General features: G+C 56.0%; 1 protein-coding gene across 1 annotated transcript; it reads left to right on the forward strand.

The window, feature by feature from the left end:
• The first annotated feature begins 9854 nt into the window (after positions 1–9854).
• On the forward strand, positions 9855–12171 carry ZIC3 (Zic family member 3). Its single transcript, XM_065729769.1, has 3 exons — positions 9855–10908; positions 11384–11547; positions 11989–12171. Exons 1-3 carry the CDS (start codon positions 9855–9857, stop codon positions 12169–12171), a joined length of 1401 nt encoding a protein of 466 aa, XP_065585841.1.
• Positions 12172–18789: the final 6618 nt, after the last annotated feature.

An 18789-nucleotide genomic window follows, 5' to 3' on the forward strand; every position in this document is an offset into this window, starting at 1 on the left:
TTATTTCAGTGATACCACCGTGGCTGTGGGTATCCTCCTGCTTTCATACCTTGAAAACTTTCCAACCCAAATACTTTTTCTATCCGCTGTCTGGAGGTCAGCAACCCAGATGAAATTATGCTGAATGTGTGAAAAAGAAACTTGCAAGGACTGTACAGCAGCATCTGTAAAATATCAGCTGAATAACACCAGGATTTCCACCTCCAAGAATCCTCATCCTTGCTTGGGGTACACACAATTCTGGACCCCAACACCTTTCTGCAGTGGTATTTCTGTGCCTATTTCTCATCAGTATCAATGCAAGGATAGATTGGAGCTGTCAAAGAGCTCAGGCCATGCACTTTATCTACACATCATTCTCTTCCTCGGGTGAAACTGGAAACCCCAAACTATTCTGCGCCTCATATTGAAGCTGAATTACCCTGAGCTTTGTTTCTTCATGCAGACAGGCTTCGGACTGTACGTTTCCTATGGTCACACTACACATGCCAGCAACAAAATCCCAAGGGCACCAGCACCCACGTGGGGAGCACTGTAGTGGGGCTGAGGCTGCCAGCAGGTGAGGAGCATCACCAGCTGCGAGGAAATAAACTTGTGTTTTCTGGGGTGGGTCTGCAACTCAGAGCTGTTGGGCATGTTTCATGTTGTCTGGTTCAGGGATGGGTATGTTTTCCCTTGCATCTGAGGAGGTTTATTGCAGTGTTGAGTTCCGTGTGCTTCTGCGATATCTAGGGCTAGAGAATGTGCTGTATTTTTCCCAGATGGTGGATTTGGTTTGTGTGCTTATTTCTGCCTTTTCTCTTTCTTTTTAACAGTTGTTAAATTCATTATTTAGAGGGGAAACCCATACAAACGTGTATCCGTGCTGTGTTAAGGTTCAAGAAATGCAGCGAGGCAGGGGAGGATGAAGCAGCAGTGCTGTTCTGAAACACCAGTATTTGAGGACTGCTTTAAAGTGCATCTCGTTAATATCAGAGACCTGGCAGTGACTTCTACCTGCGGCAGGTGATGCCGAGGCTTTCTGTGCACGTGTAGCTGTACCTGTTTCAGTGCCATCCCCGCAGCTGCTTCTACCACAACGTCCCTTCTCCTTAAGCCCAGAAAGTCACGGGGCTGCTCCCCTGGGCTGCCCCCGCAGAGCCCCTGCGTTGTGCCTGCGCAGAGCCCCGGCAGCGGCAATATTGGTGACAAGGGGCGGCCGGATCCAGGCTGGGCTGGGGAGCAGGATGGGGCTCAGGCTGGGTGTGGGGCCTCCTGTCTCAAACTGATCTCCAGACGGACGACCTCTGCCCGTCCAACCATGTCTGCACAATGGAGTCCTCTATTTTTCCCCCATACGGCGCCGTCTCCAGGTCTGCCCCGCGTCACCTGGGTGGAGGGAGGGGCAGAAAGCGCCTCTGGGGAGGGAACAGCCCGGCCCTGCTCAGGGGGAGCACAGCACGGTGGGGGGTGGGCACCGAGTGACCCCTCCGCATGGCCGGGAGGGATGGCACCCCGCTCGGAGCACCGCTTTTGGCGACGGTCAATAGGATTCTTTCCCAAAGCGTTTTGCGGGGGAAGAAGGGTATATGGGGCAAACGCTGCTCTGGAAGATTTTTAATTCACCCTCCGAGCAGCTCCGGCTCCAGGTGCCGCTGGGGAGGGCTGTGCCCCGGCCCCACGGGGACGCGCCTTGAGCTGAGAGGCTCGGGGGCGCGCAGGGCTCCCCGCGGGCGCGGCGCGGGTGCCCGAGGGGCTCTGCTTACGGACGGGCACGGGTGGTTCCGGCACCCACGATACCAGGGGTTTTTAGGATCTAGACCATATCTGAGTAAAGATAATGTTCCCCCTGCACTAGGAAGCCACCGCTTCGTTTGCACCTTCGTTTTCGACGCTTCAGGGCGAGCTGCGATAACAACAGCCGCAAAAGCCTGGGCGTTAAAACGGGGAACGAAACAGAAATGGAAATAAACGCCCGCACCCGTCCCGTTTTTAAGGTAAATGCTGAAATCACCTCGTGTCACCCAGCCCGGCCACGTTCATCCAAGGAGCGTGGGGAAAAATCAGTGTCCAGGGAAAATTTGCAACCATCACCTGCAAACGAAGAGTGGGAAATCTTACGGGATACAGTGATGGAGCAAAACGGGAACAAGGAAAACATCTGTACATCGGTTGAGCACCGGGAGCCTTCGTTCCCGGGTCGTTCTGAAAGGCGGAGGGGCATCGGGACTGCCCGTCCCTCCCTGTGCCCCTCCTGTGCCGTGCAGTGACCACGAAGAAGGACGCACCGGGGAGCTCTGGGCACAGCCGTGTCCCCGAAATTTGCACCTGCGAGGAGAGAGCGAGCCAGGCGACGGGAATGTGCGACGGAATGGAGGAATATCGAATGTTTCTGGACGTGTGCGTTGCCAGAGGTTTGCGCAGTTTGTCTGAAAACACCCAGAGTTAGAGGCGGAGGAGAGGGAGGGGGGATTTTAATAAAAACCATTTGCCACTTGTCTTCAATTAGAGTCCAGACATCTAGCAATAAGGAAAAAAACCTATTTATTTATTTATTTTATCTCACTCGCAGTCGGGCTGAAGAGGTAAAGGCGACACGCATGCAACGATTTTAGGGCACGGAGTTAAAACGAGCGAGCAAATTCAGGCGTCGTTGTCACCGTTCGTGCCGGCTCCTCCTGCCCCGCCAGCTCCCCGCCTCGCCCCGGCACACGCCGCGGAGCTTTGCACTGCTTCCCCTCACGGGAAAGGCTCCTCCGCCCGCGGACGGACCCCCGACGGCAGCCCCGGGGGTGCGGCCGTGAGCCGGGCAGCGGTAGAAAGCCGCACTGGAGGAGAGAGCCTCGGCTTTCTGCTGCCGTCGGGGCGGCCCTTTCCGCGACGGACGGTCGCACAGCAGCCCGTCCCCGTGTCCCAGGCAGGTGATGGGCACCTCGGGATTTGACAACACCCCCCCCCCCCTCCCCACCTCCGATATTCCCCTTCATCGGAGTGTCCGTGACAAACAGAGGCAACGCGAGGCAGGAAAGGGGGAGGAGGGAAAGAAAGGCGCGCACACAATAGCCAGGCAAATTGTTAGCAACTCCGGCGTTCGGGGAAGCCGGTCCTGGAACTGCGCTCTCATCAGTCACCGCTCCTGAAGTGATAGTAAAAATGCATCTAAACACGCTGCGGTGTGATGTATAAAAGCACAGCGGGATGAGCTGCTTTCCAAAAAGGGACTTGGTGATTGGATATGCCCTGGCATGATTGACAAGAGCTTAGTTTGGTAAAGAGAAGACACGCAAGCTTTCACAGCGGGATTTCTTTTCTAAAATATATCACACTAGCCTTTGAAAAGCGCCGCACACTATAAGGGAAATAAGGTTGCTTTATAGTGCGCTGACATTTCTTTAAAACACAACTAAGATCAAAAAAAGGAATAAAATGTGTTCCAAACACAATGTTTTAATTAGTTTATTCTGTGCATTTGCTTTTATCTGGTGTATATATCACGGATCCCCACCCTTTAATTAAAACAACTGGCTGCCTGTACAACTGCGGAGACAAATGCTTAACTTTCTCCTTTGTACCTACAAGCAAACGCAATTTACTGCAGCTCTCAGAAGAGTTTTTAAAATAAATGTGGTCGCCTCGAAAGCTGTCGGGGAACGGGCGAAGGCAACGGGAAATGGCTCGGAAAACTCGAGGGGAAGGGGACCCCAGGGGCAGCACGGCCCGGCCCGACCCCCGCGAGGGGCACAGAGTTGGGGGAACCGCGGGTGGAGTGGGGTTCGGGGGGTTTCGGGTTGCTTGGCTGCTTTCGAGGTTTGATTTTTTGTTTGTTTTTTTTAATTTTTTTTTTTTAATTTTTTTCTCTCTTTTCTTTCTTTTTAATTATTATTATATTTTAGTTTTCTTTTTTCCTCCTCTCGGTGCTGCCCCCATTGAGGCCAAGCTCGCCGCCCCTTCTTTAAGCCGAGTCCCCGCCTGCCGCTGCCAGCCCGGCTTCTCTTGGCGGACCTGGCGAAGGGAATAAAAACCCTTTCGAAAAAGCATCGACTCCTTCGCCCCGTGGCAAGTGCACGGTTTGTGGGGCGGCTCACGGTGCGGGGGGGGCTCCGTCGCTGCCCCCGTGTCCCGCAGCGTGGAGCCTGCGCGGGTCAGCGGAGTAAAGGAGACATTCGATAGGAAATATAGGGCAGGGCAAGGGAGGGCCGTCTGCTGCCCCGCAGTCAGCCCCGGGCACCGCGGTATCAGTCAGAGGGAGGACTGCATGGGGCAAACCTGGCCCCCAGGGGGGGGGACGTGCGAGCAGTGTCCCCGACCCAGTGCTGCTGTGCTCCTAGCTTTGGCCTCGAGGCTTCCGACGGGGATTTTAGTGGTGAATGTCGCTCCCGTAGAGGGATTGTGTCACCCACGGAGCCGCGGCCGCTTTGTCCGCTCCGTGCTCCGGCCCGTTAGGATTCATCCGCCCCCACCGCCCCCCCGTTAGGACTGTGCATGGAGGCATCCCTGCGGCGTCTCGTTCCCCCGAGTTGCGAATGGAGCGGTGAGGGAAGAGTGTTGTACCCCGCGGCGTTGCGACGGTACCGTTTTTTCCTGGGGAGAAAAAAAAAAAGCGAAAGGGAATGGGCAGATCTTCCCCGGGATCGGCGGGGATGGGACCCCCTGGGAGGAGCCCGCACTCTCCCGATCATTCTGAGACCCCTCTGCTTCCCCGGGATCTCTCGTAGCCAGGTGTCCCGAGCAGGGCTGCTGCCGACCCCCCGGTTCCAGGACCTCCCGACGGCGAGGAGAGCACCCGAGCCCCACTGCACCCCAAGTGGGAATGTCTCGGGGGCATGCGTCGCCGCCCTGCTCTGCTCCTCCCCGGGGAGAGCTGCTACAGGCTTGGGGCGGGGGGGCGGGGGGGGGGGGAAACATGGAGAGCCCCTGAAATCTTGCAGATGGCCAGTGCCCCCCAAAAAGCTAGAGACCGTTGTCTGCAGCCTCGGGGGATGCCGATTCCAGCTGGGAGATGCTCACGCAGCGGTTTATTACCGGGCTTTACACCTGTTGAGTGGCCCCAGGAGGGCTCAGCGGGGGACCAGACCCGAGGGTCGAAGTTCAGCGGGGGCTCGGGACCCGCGTCCTTCGGCTGCCCTGCCCTGTCTTCCGCCGAGGTTGAGGGCAGAGGCTGCGGGGCAGGGAGCGGTGCCGTCCCGCCGGGTACAGAGGCAGAGGAGTGGGGCAGCCCCCGCAGAGCCCGGAGCCGCCTGGGCCCGGGCAGCCGTCGGGGGCCGGGTTGGGCCGCTCCGCAGCGCCGCCTCGTGCCCGGCTCCGCTCCGGGCCCCGCTGGGATCGCAGCCCGGCTTTCGGCCCGGCTCGGCGGCATCGGCACCGTGGGCACCGGTGTCGGCGGGGTCTTCCCGGCCGCTTCGGCTCGCACTGGGCCGTCCGTCCGGCCCGGCAAACCGGTGGACTCGGGAACAAACAGAGCGGCGACCTCGGGACGCCGGGTGCAGCGCGGCTCTGTCCCAGCAGCTGATGCCGGGCCGGTGGCTCCGAGCCCGGAGATGCCCCCCCGGAGCCCGGGGCTCGCGGTTGCCCCTCAGGGCTCAGTCACGCAGAAAGGCTGCCTAAAGTCTGTGTCCCCCGCAAGACAGGGACAATAGAACCACCCTCCGGGTCACAGGTCACCTCCTCGCTGATTGAGATATTCCCCGCTTTTCCCCGCCGTCCCCTCCGCTCCTCGGAGGGTTTCCAGGGGGCGATTTCGAGGGGGCGGCCGGGCCGGGGTACCGAGGGCCTCACTTCTTCCTGTCCCCGGGGCTGTACCGCATCTCCTCCCATCGGCCCGGAGAGGGGTGTCCCTCTGTCCGGGGAGGGCCTTCCCGGGGTCGCTCGCAGGGGGTTGCCGGCACCCTGCGGGGCCGCGACCCCCGACGTCCCCTGCCCCGAGCTTTGCCTCAGCCTCCCCGGGGGCAGACAGAACCCATTCATCCCGCTGCCGCTTGATCTCCTCCTCGTGGTTTTCCCACTCGCTTCTGAACCCGACGCGTGGTTCCCTCCCGGCTGAGCAGGCAGCTGAGCTCAAACTCATTTTCTCAAGGGAAACTTTTCCCCACTGCCACCAAAGAGGTGAAAGTCCCCGGGGCCGGGGGCAAAAGCGCCGTCTCGGGACGCTCCCATCGCCGGTGACGGAGCCGCCGCCGCCGTATCCCCATCACTCCCGGCTCTCCGTCTGCCCCCGGCCGCCCTCTGATATCCTCTCCCCCTCCCTTTGCCGAAGTTCAGCCCCGTTTACTGCAGCCCCTGACTCTGAAGTTCAAATGTACACATGTGATTCCCCCTCCTCTGAGTGACAGCTACAATGGAAACGTCTCGTTCGCTCCTGGTTTGCATTTAATTACACTGGCGATGCAATATGTTTATGGCAGAAGAAAAACTACTTGTCTTTACGCTTGTTAGGGACAGTCATTTGGCCACGATAAACTGCGTTTTAAGAGCTATTTAGGGCGTATGAAATATTCCTCTCCCTGCCCAGCTCGGGGGATTTTTATTGCTGTTTCCCCGCGTTGGTTTCACCTTTTCCTCTCACCCTCGGACGAGGGAAACCCGTTCTCGAAGCTCTCCCTGCCCGCTGCGGGGCCCGGAGATGCCGTGGGGGCCCCACAGCCACGGGGGAGGGGGGGTCACGCACGGATGCGAATGGACCCGGCACTGCTTTCAGGAGCGCATCGCGTTTTGGCGGCTGTTCCATTCCCAAATCATCCCAACCGGGGAAGATATACGGGAGAAAAAGGGATGGGGGAAGAGGGGAAGAAAGAAAAAAAAGAAAGGAAATTATAAGTATTAAAAAAAAAAAGAAAGAAAGAAAGAAAGAAAAGGACGTGGAGGAGAACCAACACGACTGTCTGCTCCTGACGCGAAGCAGGGTGTCTTTCTCCGCCTTCCCCCCCCGCGCTGGGAGCACGGCAGCCTGCAGCCCACTTCTCCGGGCGCTGCCGTTTGCACGTCTGCAATTGAGATTTAAATTTAAAAGGGAGAGAGCTGCGATGTTCCCCTGCCTCCGGGAAATAACCGCGAGGAGTGCGATCGGCCAGAAATAGCGCTGAATAAAAATGGGAATAAAAATGGGATTTGCCGAGGTGTTACGATACGGGCTATATATATATATGTATATTTAAAGAATTATTACGACAGAACGGTGGGAAAAAAAAAAAAACAACCAAAAAACACAGGCCACACCGAAAATGTGCTTGAAAAAAGCGAGCACGGTTGATGCCATTTGTGCTCACCGGCTGCCAAGCTGCAGGTCGGAAACACTGGGATTTGGGGAGCGTCCGCACGCCCGTGTGGCTCCTGCTCGGCGCAGCTCCCGCAGACCATCCTCCCCCCCCCCCCCCGAAGCTGTCGGAGCAGAAATGGGAAACGTATAAAGCAGATCTCTGGGCTCATCCCGCGGCCCGATCCGCTGCGGTGTGCCTGCGGGATCCGCTCTCCGCAGCGCAGCCCAATGCTCTCCAAAACGGCAGTCCTTCCCCAGCGCTGAGAGCTCTTCTTTCTGTCCCCCCCCCACACACATACGGGATGCTTTTCCCAAATCCCCGCCGCCAGCGCGCAAGATTTTTTTTTTTCCCTAAGCAAAATAATAATAATAAAAATCAAATTAAAAAGTATATATATATATACTATTTTATTTTATTTTTGAAGCATCCTCACTGCAGAGCTCCGCGCACTGACTCCCCCCAAAGTCGGAAGGTTCCCCGTGTCCTTCCCCCCCCACCCGTCTCGCCCCGTGCCCGTGGCAGCCGCAGTGTGGGGTGGCCCCGGCGCACCCCATTAGGGGCCGACAATGGCACACGTGAGGCCGCCGTGCAAGCAGGGGTCGGTGGCCCTCGGTTGCTCCAGGTCGGTGACTTCAGAGACGCGTCCCCTCCCCGGCGCTCAGCTGATGCGCTAATTGAATGATGCCCCTTCCTCCCCCCCCACCCCCCGTCCACCTTCAATCCTCTTTTTTTCTTTTCTTTTTTTTTTTTTGGTTTGTTGTCGCCGAGAAAACCCACCACGTGCGGAAGGTCATTAATTACCCCCCGGACACGCAGGTAGAGCCGCTGTCGCGTCCCGGGAGCATCCGGCCGGGCATCCCCGCTCCTTCCCGAGCATAACCCCCACCCCCCATCCCCCGGCCCCTGTCCCCCGACCCCCGCGGGACGAAGCGCGGACGGCCCCGACGCACCCGGGGGGGGTGAGGGGGATGCCCTTCTCCGTCCTCCCGTGGCGGTGGGAGCTCGGAATCACGGCGGAGGGACTCACCGTGGCCTGGGCAATGGGAGCGTTACCGAGCACCGGTGGGACCTTTCGGGGAGATTTTATAGCGGTGGGTTTTTTGGTGTGTTGGGTTTTTTTTTTTTTTTCTTTTCTTTTCTTTTTCTTTCTTTCTTTCTTTTTTTTTTTTTTTTTTTTTTTTTTTTTGCACTCCCTGCAAACCCTTAAAATAAAGAAGGCGAAGGTTTTTCCCGGAGACTGATTGGGGGTCGGGGGGGGTGGCGGAGGGGGGGGGGGGGGGGGGAGAGAGAAACGATGTGAAAGGGCCGCAGTTATAAAGCGCTGCTTGAAGCGCTGCTCTCAATGCGCCTCTGAACTTGATCAGATTTTACGTTTCCTGCAGAGAGCCGGCGGCGAGCGGAGCTCTGTGCCATGCACAGCGCCGGGCTCCGCGCACCCCGCAGCCCCGCCGCCCTCCTTCTGTCTTTTATTTCCCCTCCTGCACCCCACAGCTCTTTGCAAATGCTTTTCCAGAACAGAAAATGAAGGGATTTATAGCGCTGTCTGCGATTGGTAATTATTGCAAGGCAGAAACGCTGCCTTTGCAAAATAAAATTAAGAACAAAAAGGTTAAAAAAAAAAGAAAGAAAACAAGAAAAAGGGAAAAAAAAAAGAAAAAGAAAAGTAAAGAGGGAAAAGGAAAGAAAAAGAATGGCGGGGAGAAAATAAAATCAGATCAACGGGTGTACAGAAAATAGTGCGCGGAGCGAACTGCCGCCCGCAAAGTTGGCCGCGGCCCGGGCTGCCTGGGGAGCGGTTCGTATGCGCTTCGCTTTTATTCAAGCGAATTAATAAAATGTATAATATAAAAACCCCCAAAGGCGGCACCGCGCCGCTTCGGGCAAGGACGGTTTTTGGGTGCCGTTGCGATGCAGCGCCGGATTTTCGCCTGTCCCCGCGCGCTGCCCTTCTCCCCGCGGCGTGGGCTCCGCACCCTGCACGGGCAAGGGGACGGCACCGGGAGGGCCCGGGGGTGCGGGCGCTACGGGGACCGGGGGCCGCCCGCGCGTCCCCCCCGTCGCGTCCCCCCCCGTCGCGCCGCCCCCCCCCCCCCCGTTATACCTGTGGGCCGCCGCCGCCCAATCAGCGTCCCCGGCGGCGCGGGAAGCGTGCCAATCAAGCGCGGTTCGACCAATGAGTAGCCGGGCGGAGCATCACGTGACGCGGCGGCCCGCGGCTCCCCATTGGCGCGGCTCGGCCTGGCCCCGGAGTTGGTTTATGTGCGAGGCGCGGGCGGGCGCCCCGTCAGTGCCCGACGGCGCCGAGCGGGAGCGGGGCCGCGCTGCGCCTCGCCCTGCTGCGCGTCGCCGCCCTGCCCGGCCCGGCCCGGCCCGGCCCGGCGCGGGGGCGGGCGCGTCGCCTCCAGGGGCGGCGGGTGGGCTCGGGGCTTTTTTATATTTATTTATTTTTTTTTTGGACGGGGGTGGGGGGAGGGAGGGAAGGGGGGGTGGGGGCGGGGACGCATTTTGGGGTGGTTTTGTACTTTTTTGAGGGAGGGAAGGAGGAGGGAGGAGGGGCGGGGGGTGGGGGTGGGGGTGGGGGGCCAGGCCGCCGCCACCGCCGCGCAGCCGACCCCCGCGCCCATGACGATGCTGCTGGACGGAGGGCCGCAGTTCCCGGCGCTGGGGGTGGGCGGCTTCGCGGCGCCCCGCCACCACGAGATGCCGGGCCGCGACCCCGCCGCCGCCGCCGGGATGGGACTGGGCCCCTTCGGGGACTCCTCGCACGCCGCCGCCGCCTTCAAGCTGAACGCGGCCCCGCACGACCTCGCCGCCGGGCAGAGCTCCGCGTTCACCCCCCAGGCTCCCGGCTACGCCAGCGCGCTCGGCCACCACCATCACCACCACCACCACCACGCCGGCCAGGTGCCCTCGTACGGCGGGGCCGCCGCTTTCAACTCCACCCGCGACTTTCTGTTCCGCAACCGCGGCTCCGGCATCGCGGACGCGGGCTCCGGCACGGCTCAGCACGGCCTTTTCGGCGGCTCTCCCGGAGGATTGCACGGCCCCGGCGGCATCCCGGACAGCCCGGGCTATCTTCTCTTCCCCGGGCTCCACGAGCAGAGCCCGAGCCACACGTCCCCCGGCGGGCACGTGGACAACGGGCAGATGCACCTGGGGCTGCGCGGGGACCTCTTCGGACGGCCGGACCCGTACCGCGCCGTCTCCAGCCCCCGCACGGACCCTTACGGCGGGGCCCAGTTCCACAATTACAACCACATGAACGTGAATATGGGCATGAACGTGGCCGCTCATCACCACCACCATCATCATCACCACGGGCCCGGGGCTTTCTTTCGGTATATGCGGCAGCCCATCAAGCAAGAGTTGTCCTGCAAGTGGCTCGACGAGAGCCAGCTCAGCCGGCCTAAGAAGAGCTGCGACAGGACTTTCAGCACCATGCACGAGTTGGTCACCCACGTCACCATGGAGCACGTCGGGGGGCCGGAGCAGAACAACCACATCTGCTACTGGGACGAGTGCCCGCGGGAGGGCAAATCCTTCAAGGCGAAATACAAACTGGTCAACCACATTCGGGTGCACACGGGGGAGAAACCCTTCCCCTGCCCCTTCCCCGGCTGCGGGAAGATCTTTGCCCGCTCCGAGAACCTCAAGATCCACAAGCGGACGCACACAGGTAAGTGCCGGGGCTGCGGTGCCGGTCCGAGCGGGGGGAGCCGTGGAAATGCCGATGAGCCCCCGTTTGTGGAGATTGCGCTCCTTTTTTTAACTCACTTTTATTTTTTTCCCCTTCTCTCTCTGAATTTCAGGCCCGCTCGGCGTCTCTTATTAAATCAGTGAGACTTTGCTCGAAGTCTATTTATTTGCAGCTCTTCGGCAGCGGGGAAGGGGGGAAGGCAGGGAGCGACGGGGTGTGGGTGCTGTGTAGAGCTGCCCGAACTGCCGGGCCGATCTTGGGGTTTCTCCTCCTCGCTCGGGCGAATTAAAAATAACAAAGACTGACCCGAATTTTATCTGCCGTGTGACAAACTCCGCTGCCCTGTTGTCTTCTTTTTTTTTTTTTTTTTTTAGGGGGGGGGGATTTTGGGGCATCCTCGAGGTGGGGGATGGAGCGTGGAGTTGCCTTCCTTTACCCTCTCTGAATTTCACAGGTGAGAAGCCCTTCAAGTGCGAGTTTGAGGGCTGCGACCGGCGCTTTGCCAACAGCAGCGACAGGAAGAAACACATGCACGTCCACACCTCGGACAAGCCCTACATCTGCAAGGTGTGCGACAAATCCTACACCCACCCCAGCTCACTTAGGAAACACATGAAGGTAATTCACTCCCTGTGTCCCAAGCTCTTCCATCCCTGGATGGTGATGCCGGGCTGTCTGTGTGCTCGGGGCCAGGCGGGGCAGAGCTGTACGTTGCCCACGCAGCGCTCCCAGCTCCCGGCCCCGCTGTCCTCAGTGCCTGGGCCGCGGCTGGAGCACGGCCCGGGGAAGTGGCGTAGTTTCTTTTTGTGCTGCTGCTGTTGCAAGTGCTGCCTGGTTTGTAGAGCTCTACGCTCCGGAGAGCTGTGCAAATGCAGCCTGGGCTGTGGCTGCAGCCCCCCCACGCTGGGAAGTTGCTGGGAGCTGCAGCGGCACCGCACGGTGCTCGGGGTGCCCGGCACGCCGCCCAGCAGGGCCCCCCAAAATCCCCCGTGCGCTCGGAGCGTTCCTGACCCTCAACGCCTCCCAGGGCTCGCTCCCATCTTTGCCTCTTGCTTCTAGGTGCACGAATCCCAGGGCTCGGACTCTTCCCCTGCAGCCAGTTCGGGCTACGAGTCCTCCACCCCCCCGGCGGTGGGCTCGGCCGGCAGCAAGGACTCCACGAAAACGCCGCCTGCAGCCCTGCAGGGGAACCCCGGCCACAACCCCGGCCTGCCCCCCAATTTTAACGAGTGGTACGTGTGAAGGCAGCGGCTGCCCGGCCTGAGACTGGACCAAACGCCTTGGGAACGAGGCAGAAAGGACAAGCCAAGCCCACTGCAGCTCGCTCCCACGGAAATGGAGTTCCCACACCGACGACCGCATAGGGCTAGTTAACTGCCAGGAGCTGGAGGGGGGGGTGTGTGTCTTTTATTATTATATTATAATTATTACTATTTTTTGCAAGCCGAGACGCTGGACTAGCCATGTCCTTTTCTCAGGATTGGATTTATTTTTTTCTTTTCATTTTTTTTTGCAGTCGCAGTCGTTCCTTTGATTTATTATTTTCCCTCTCCTTGCCCAGTTCCTCTTCCTCCGATTCCCCACTTTTTACTTTTAATTTTTGAGGGTTTTTTTTTTTTGGTTGATTTTGTTTTGTTTTCACTTTCTTCTTTCGGTGGGATGTTGACATGAGGATGAAAATTCTCCTTCGCCTTAGTGGTGATTGTTTAAACTTACAGTCTTAAACCGTGCCAAAGTCCTGTTATGTCTTGAACTTTCCTCTCTAGCTCTCCTGCTGCTTCTCTCTCTGCTCTCCTCCTCTTTCTCCTCCTCTCTCTCTCTCTCTCTCTCCAAGCATTACACTTGTGAATGTATTCTCATCTGATGGGGTCGGTCAGTATTTTTCAGGATGAGGATGTGGTGTTTATTCTACCCAGATTGTGACGTTTAGTATAACAGTTGCCTTTTTGTAATAACTTTTTTTTGTAAATACATATCCATGATGCCATATTTATCGTTCGTAATTTAATTATTGATACAAAGTGCCGGGAACTGAACAATATTTATGGGGGAGAAAAAATTGTTTTCTAACAAAAAAAAAAGAAAAAAAATACAAACAGCAACAACAAAAAAAAAATCAACTCTGTACAGCTTTTGGCTATAACTGCTTTAGCATTAAAAGTTTTATTGTTTTGGAAAGAGCCCACGCGAGCCGTTTTTGACCTCCTTCGTGTCCCCTACCCCCCCCGCCCCCCCCCTCCCCTTTTCGGGGGCCGCCGTGGGCCCGGTTCGGGTCCGCGCCGTTGTTTTGGGGCCGGCGATGCGGCTGAAACGTGCTGCTCCTCGCTGCTGCTTTTTCTTCTGCCCTTTTGTCCCCGCCCTCCGCTTCGCATCCATCCGACCTTCCCGAGCCGACGGAGCCCGGAGCGCGGCGGTGCCGATGGAGCGGAGCCCCGGGGACAGCGGGGACCGCCCGGCGGTGAGTACCGGCCGGGATCCGGCAGCGGGCCGCTTCCCGGAGGGGGACGCGGGCGACTATTGCGGCGCGCCGGACTTTGTCCGTTATCGTCTGGTTTTGTCGTTATGTTTTCGTTTTGCTTTTTCTTAATTTCCGATCAGGATTCGACAAAAGTGTCCCCGTCCCCGGGAGAGCTGAACAGAGATACTCCAACGCCTCCGAGGAGCCTCAAAACAACCGGAGCGATGGTAGAATAACCGCTCCCTCGAAGTTCCGTGCCCCGCTCCGGGATACGCCCGGCACTGCCCGGGCTGCGACGGGACGAGGCGGCTCCGTGTCCCCGCGGTGCGCGGCCGCTGAACCTCCCCGGTGCCGCAGTCTTATCCTACTCGGAGCTCGCTGCGGGTGGGGACTCCCCGGGCCGCGCCCCTCTGCCGTCCGAGAGCGGTCGACCCCCCCACCCCCCCGACGGGTCCATCTTGAACTTGACTCGGGGGCACCGCGGGCGGCCGGGGCTGTCCTGCCGTCTCTTCTTGCACGATGCTCGGGCAAGCGGCCCACGGCACACTGCACGCTTTAAAAATTAACGTTAAGTGAATTTCTGTTCTTTCCTCATTCTTAACCACCCCCCACACCCAAACAAACAAACAAAAAAATGAAAAAAAAAAAGGTCTTTTATCTGGCAGGAAAAGAAAGGAAAAAGGTAGATAGTGATCTCCAGTGCTGCACGTCTGAAAACAATAATAATTCCCAAGCCAGGTAAAGGCAGCTTTCCCCACCTACTCTCATTGCTGATTTTCTCCCCTTAAAACAGTTGCAGAGCTCCCCCCAGGTGCCTGCCCAGCCGTGCTCCCGCTGCTCTGTGCCGTCAACGCTCTCAACGCGCGTGGAGCCGCGGGGCCGGGCCGGGAGGAGCGGAGCCGTCCGGAGCCGTCGGGTTTTCCTCGGACGCCCACCTGTGTCGTGTCTGCGTCAGCTTCGGAGCCCTGCCAGCCTCAGAAAGGTGCCGGTAGGCTCGGATTCGTTACTGCTTTGCTTGGAATTGGGGATGCGTGGGGTGTGTGGGAGCTCCGTGGGGCTCCCCCGGCCCTGGGTGGCCGGCGTTGTCGGGGCTGAGAGCTCCGATGGGGCCAGGGCACTTCGTGGTCGTGCTGGTTCCTGCCCTGCCGACCCTGAGGGCAGGGGCAACTGGGTTGTGTGTGCATAGTTTGGAATGGAGGTGATGCTTGGGCTGGCAGCCTGTTTTGGGGCTATGAGATGCTTTCAGAGGGAGATGCTTGGGGCTAACAGTGAGAGGGGAGGGAGCAGCAGGGCTGTGTCCCCATGTACGTCATGCTGTGCTGCTGCTGAGCGCTTGTGGATAAATAAGAATTTATTTTTTTTTCTCTCTAAAAGAAGCCTAAAGGCTCCATTCCTCACTCTGGCCCATATTAGAGAGACTCTGACAGTCCTAGAGCAGAGGACACTTTTGCTTTATTCCTGCATTCCTTGGGCTGCTTGGGGGGTGAGCCCCTGAGTGCAGTGCCAGGGCCTGGCAGTGGGGCATCCTTCGTGCTCACAGTTTGGGATTTCTCCCTGCAGACAGGGCAAGGTGGTGCTGGTGTAGCAGGTGCTCTGTTAGCTCAGCTCTTGGTGTCTCGTTAAGAATGGATTTGGTGTTGCACCACAAAGGGTCCCAGGACTGCACACAAAAAGGGGCCATGTTCTGCTGTCCTCTCTCAGGCTGGCAGCCTCCTTGGAGTTGCTGTGTGAGCGGGATTAGGTGGATGTCCCCAGTTAAACAGAACTCAGGATGGTTTTCTAAAAGGGGTAATGGTGATTCATTGTGCTGCAAAGAATCCAAGCAGAGGCAGGCGATGAGCTGGAGACCATTTCTTTTCTACCACGCTTTATGAGCCATGAATATTTTGATTCCATTGGTGTCACTGCGTATCTGTCTCTGTCTGGTGTAACCCAATGAAAACAATGTATATATATATATATTTTTTTTCAAGCTCTGTGCATGCTGTTGGCTGCACACAGTGGGAAGGCAGTCCCGAGGGCGTTTGATCAGGTTGTGTGCAAGTGCTTCAGAGCTATAGCACCAGGAATTAAGTTCCTGTTGGCTGCAAAGCCCTGGTTCCCAAAGCAGTGGTGGGCTGCAGTACTGTGTTTGCATCTCTTTCTTTTTCTTTTTTTTTCTTTTTTTAATCATATAATGTTCCCAGATTAAACATATTACACACTAACTAACAGCAGCTTTCTCAGCTGAGCCTAACTTGGGATAAGCTGTCCCTGCTATTGATGCTTTCAGCATGACCAAACTATGTGGAAAACACCTCTGCAGAGATGCACGGTTGTTTTGGAGGGGCAGAACTCTAGAGGAAGCTTTAAATTCTTTGCAGAAATCTAATTTCATCGGGCAGAAGGAAAGAATTTGTGTTGTGTTGATTTAGCTCCGGGAATGAAGGCGTAGATGAACCTCTCTGTGCTGTTTACATGCTTTAAAAACACCGTGCGTCCCACGAGCGCTGCTCAGAGGGCTGGAACAGTGCAGGGAAGGACCGAGGGCTGCAGAGCCCCGCAGGGACAGAGAGCAGCAGCGTGGCTTTGTGTTAACGATGTGAATTTTTACTCTTGGCCAGTGAAAGCCGGGGTGCAGCCTGCAGCCAGGCCTGCTTCCCCACACCGTCCCGGCCTTCGGTGGCTTTGGGGGCAGTGCCGCGTGCTGGGCTTTATCCGTGGGCTGGGCCGTGGCCTTGTGCTGAGAGGTCACAGCGGGGTGGGAGACGTCAGCTTTGGGTTTCTGCTTGGTGCACAGAGAGCCCCGATCTGGGGAAGGCTGGCGGCAGGCAGGGCATCCCGACAGGCAGCGAGCAGCACGCGGCACTGCCCTCAGATACACTGCCCTGAAATCATGCACTGCCCACCGACTCCTCTCTGAATCCCTCCCCGGTTTCACGGAGGCAATAATATATTGCAAAAACGCTCTTCATTATTATTTTTTTAACGACCATTTTTGCTGCTTTCTGTACTTTGCCCAACATAGCTCTGTTTTGGTCACTAAGGTGTTCCTTTTTCCCCTGTTTTTCTCCTTAATTTCATTTGTCGAGCGCTTGTTTTTTTACCAATGCCAGCAGGACACAGTTGGGCTGAAGGTTTCTTGTTTGAGAGAAATCTGGTCGTGACGAGAGGAGAAGTCTGATGTGGGGCTGAGGGACGGTCTTTAATTCAGAGACAAATCTGTGTGCAGCGGATGGTGTGCGTGAAGTTCTCAGCCCCACGCTGAGCCACGCGGGCCGGGCTCTGCTGCTCGCTGCTGCAGATGGTCCCCAGACCGTGCAATTCCCACAACATTTCTATTGACTAAAAAAGAAGGTGCTGCAGCAAAACTCGCTGCAACTGTCAGTCCCCCACCTTTAAAAGACCCCTCTGGAACAGATCTACTTCGTCTGGCAAGGTGCAGAAAGAAAAAGAAAGGATTTTTTTCCCCTTTTTTTCCCCGTTTTGTTCGCTTTATTTTTTATCTTCTGCAGTGTGAGCCTCACTTGCTAGATTTCATTTTGCCTTTCTCTTTTTGCAGAGCTGTTTAGACCAAAGAAGCATATGTACCTGTGCTTCAGAGTGGAGTCTGAGCTTTCATTTAATTGCCCGATTCTGGAAGTTGAATTACATTTAAAAAAATAATAATAATGAGGCTATTAATAATACTCCAAGAACTGGCAATGCCGTGGTGGTAAAATATAGATTTAATTTTTAATCTTGGGCCTGCAGAAGTAGTTTAAAATAATGCAGTAAGTGGAATGATTTGCTTTAATGTCTTTGCAAGCACTCAATTTGTATTTAAAATGAGATGCCGGTGTGATGTTGCAATCTGCCCCTTTTTTCTGTTCCCTTTTCTCTCTGTGCTGATGCGGGAGGAGCAGGCGGGCGCAGCACCAAAGGAACAGGAGCTGTGCCTTGAAGATTCCCCCTGTGCCTTCAGGAGGATGCTGAGCTGGGCCAAAATCCAAGCGCCCTGCTGAGCTCACATTGCGCTGCTGAGAAGTTGGTTTCAGAGGAGTTCCCTCACCTGGTCAGAAATCTCAGGTTGGCCATTTATTTTCTTTTTAAAGGAAAAAATAAAAATTAAAAGTCCCGAATGGCGCTTAGCTCCTTTGTAAAAGTGCAAGCAGACGTGGGGCGTTTTAAGAATTATGATTTTGATTTAAGAAAAACAAAACAAAACTTGGTGGGCTGTTTGGAAAGTCACATGTTTCAGCAAGACCCCACCTGTGTCCCTGCCTGTGATTCCTGTAAGCTTTGCCTTGCATTCGTACTCTGTATGTTTAATACATCCGCATCAACCGTGTCAGCTCTGTCTTGATGTCTGTAATCAGAGAACGGAGAAAAATAGAGTGTGCTTGCATCTGGGGCTGTTCAGTGCCGCGCTCCCGGTGGCTGTGGCACTCAAACAGCTTTTTAGAAATTTGTAACACAAACTTGAGCACCCGTGGTATTAAAGCAAGGTTTGTCCTTGTCGCTTATCTTTCATCCCAGCTATGTAAAAAAAAAAATACTCTTGATAGAATGGTTTGCATCGGTGTCGTGGTGGTGTCACGCTTGTACTCTGAGATTTAATTGTTTTACTGTAGATTAAGAAAGAGTTTCTTTCCAGACTGACAATAAATTACTGTGAAAGAAAGAAGCCAGCATCAGTGCCCCCTACGAAGTTCTAAATCACACAGGCATCAGTGAAACGTTAATGTTCTGAAAACATTTTCTTCCTTTCAGTAATTTTCTGTTCTTAATCTTGGGCAGCCCTGTGTATAAAAGCCTGTCCTCAGCGCGAGTAAATCGTGCCCGGCAGAAGGGCGGGCGTGAGGAAGGGGCATAGGAGAAATACTGCATTTCATAAACACAATCACCAGAGCATTAGGAGAGCAAACATGTGGTTTTATGAACATAGTTATAAATATTTAAACATGCAAAATGAAAATGTTGCTAAATGTCTGGTTTTCATTATCTTTCAATGAACGTTTTCATTCTTGGAAGCGTTGCTGGCTGTCTGCAGAAAGCGATCACCACCCCCCTCCCCAAAATGAATGATGTGTAATGCGAAAACGCGTTAAAATGCACAGTTGTTTGTAATATCTTCTACCAAAGTGGAAGACATTCTACCAAATTTGGTATTCTGTTGAATCCCAAAGTGTCCTTGCCCTGCAAACAGGAACCAGCCTGCTTCTGTCAGCAGCTTTCTTGCTGGATGTTGTGAAAAATCTGAGGGCAGTTTTGGAAATAGACGGCGCTTAGTGCACTCGGAGACGTTTCCCGCCATCCTTTCTCCTTCCTACAGAAGTCAACGAAAGATGCCGCAGCTGATTTTATCGTGATGAATGTATGGCTTTGAAGTGTCAACAAGTGTTTAAGAGTTCTCCGCGTGTCCATGGAAGGGTTTGGAGACT

Source organism: Cyrtonyx montezumae, unplaced genomic scaffold (genome assembly GCF_038088225.1).
Source record: "Cyrtonyx montezumae isolate F1298 unplaced genomic scaffold, pur_monq_1.0 scaffold_11, whole genome shotgun sequence".
NCBI lineage: Eukaryota > Metazoa > Chordata > Aves > Galliformes > Odontophoridae > Cyrtonyx > Cyrtonyx montezumae.

What these genes read in the sequence shown, in the direction of transcription:
- ZIC3 (XM_065729769.1), top strand. Translation starts at nt 9,855, where the DNA reads ATGACGATGCTGCTGGACGGAGGGCCGCAGTTCCCGGCGCTGGGGGTG. An exon ending in CCACAAGCGGACGCACACAG is followed by an intron (nt 10,909 to 11,383) that starts GTAAGTGCCGGG and finishes TGAATTTCACAG; the next exon opens with GTGAGAAGCCCTTCAAGTGC. An exon ending in CACTTAGGAAACACATGAAG is followed by an intron (nt 11,548 to 11,988) that starts GTAATTCACTCC and finishes TCTTGCTTCTAG; the next exon opens with GTGCACGAATCCCAGGGCTC.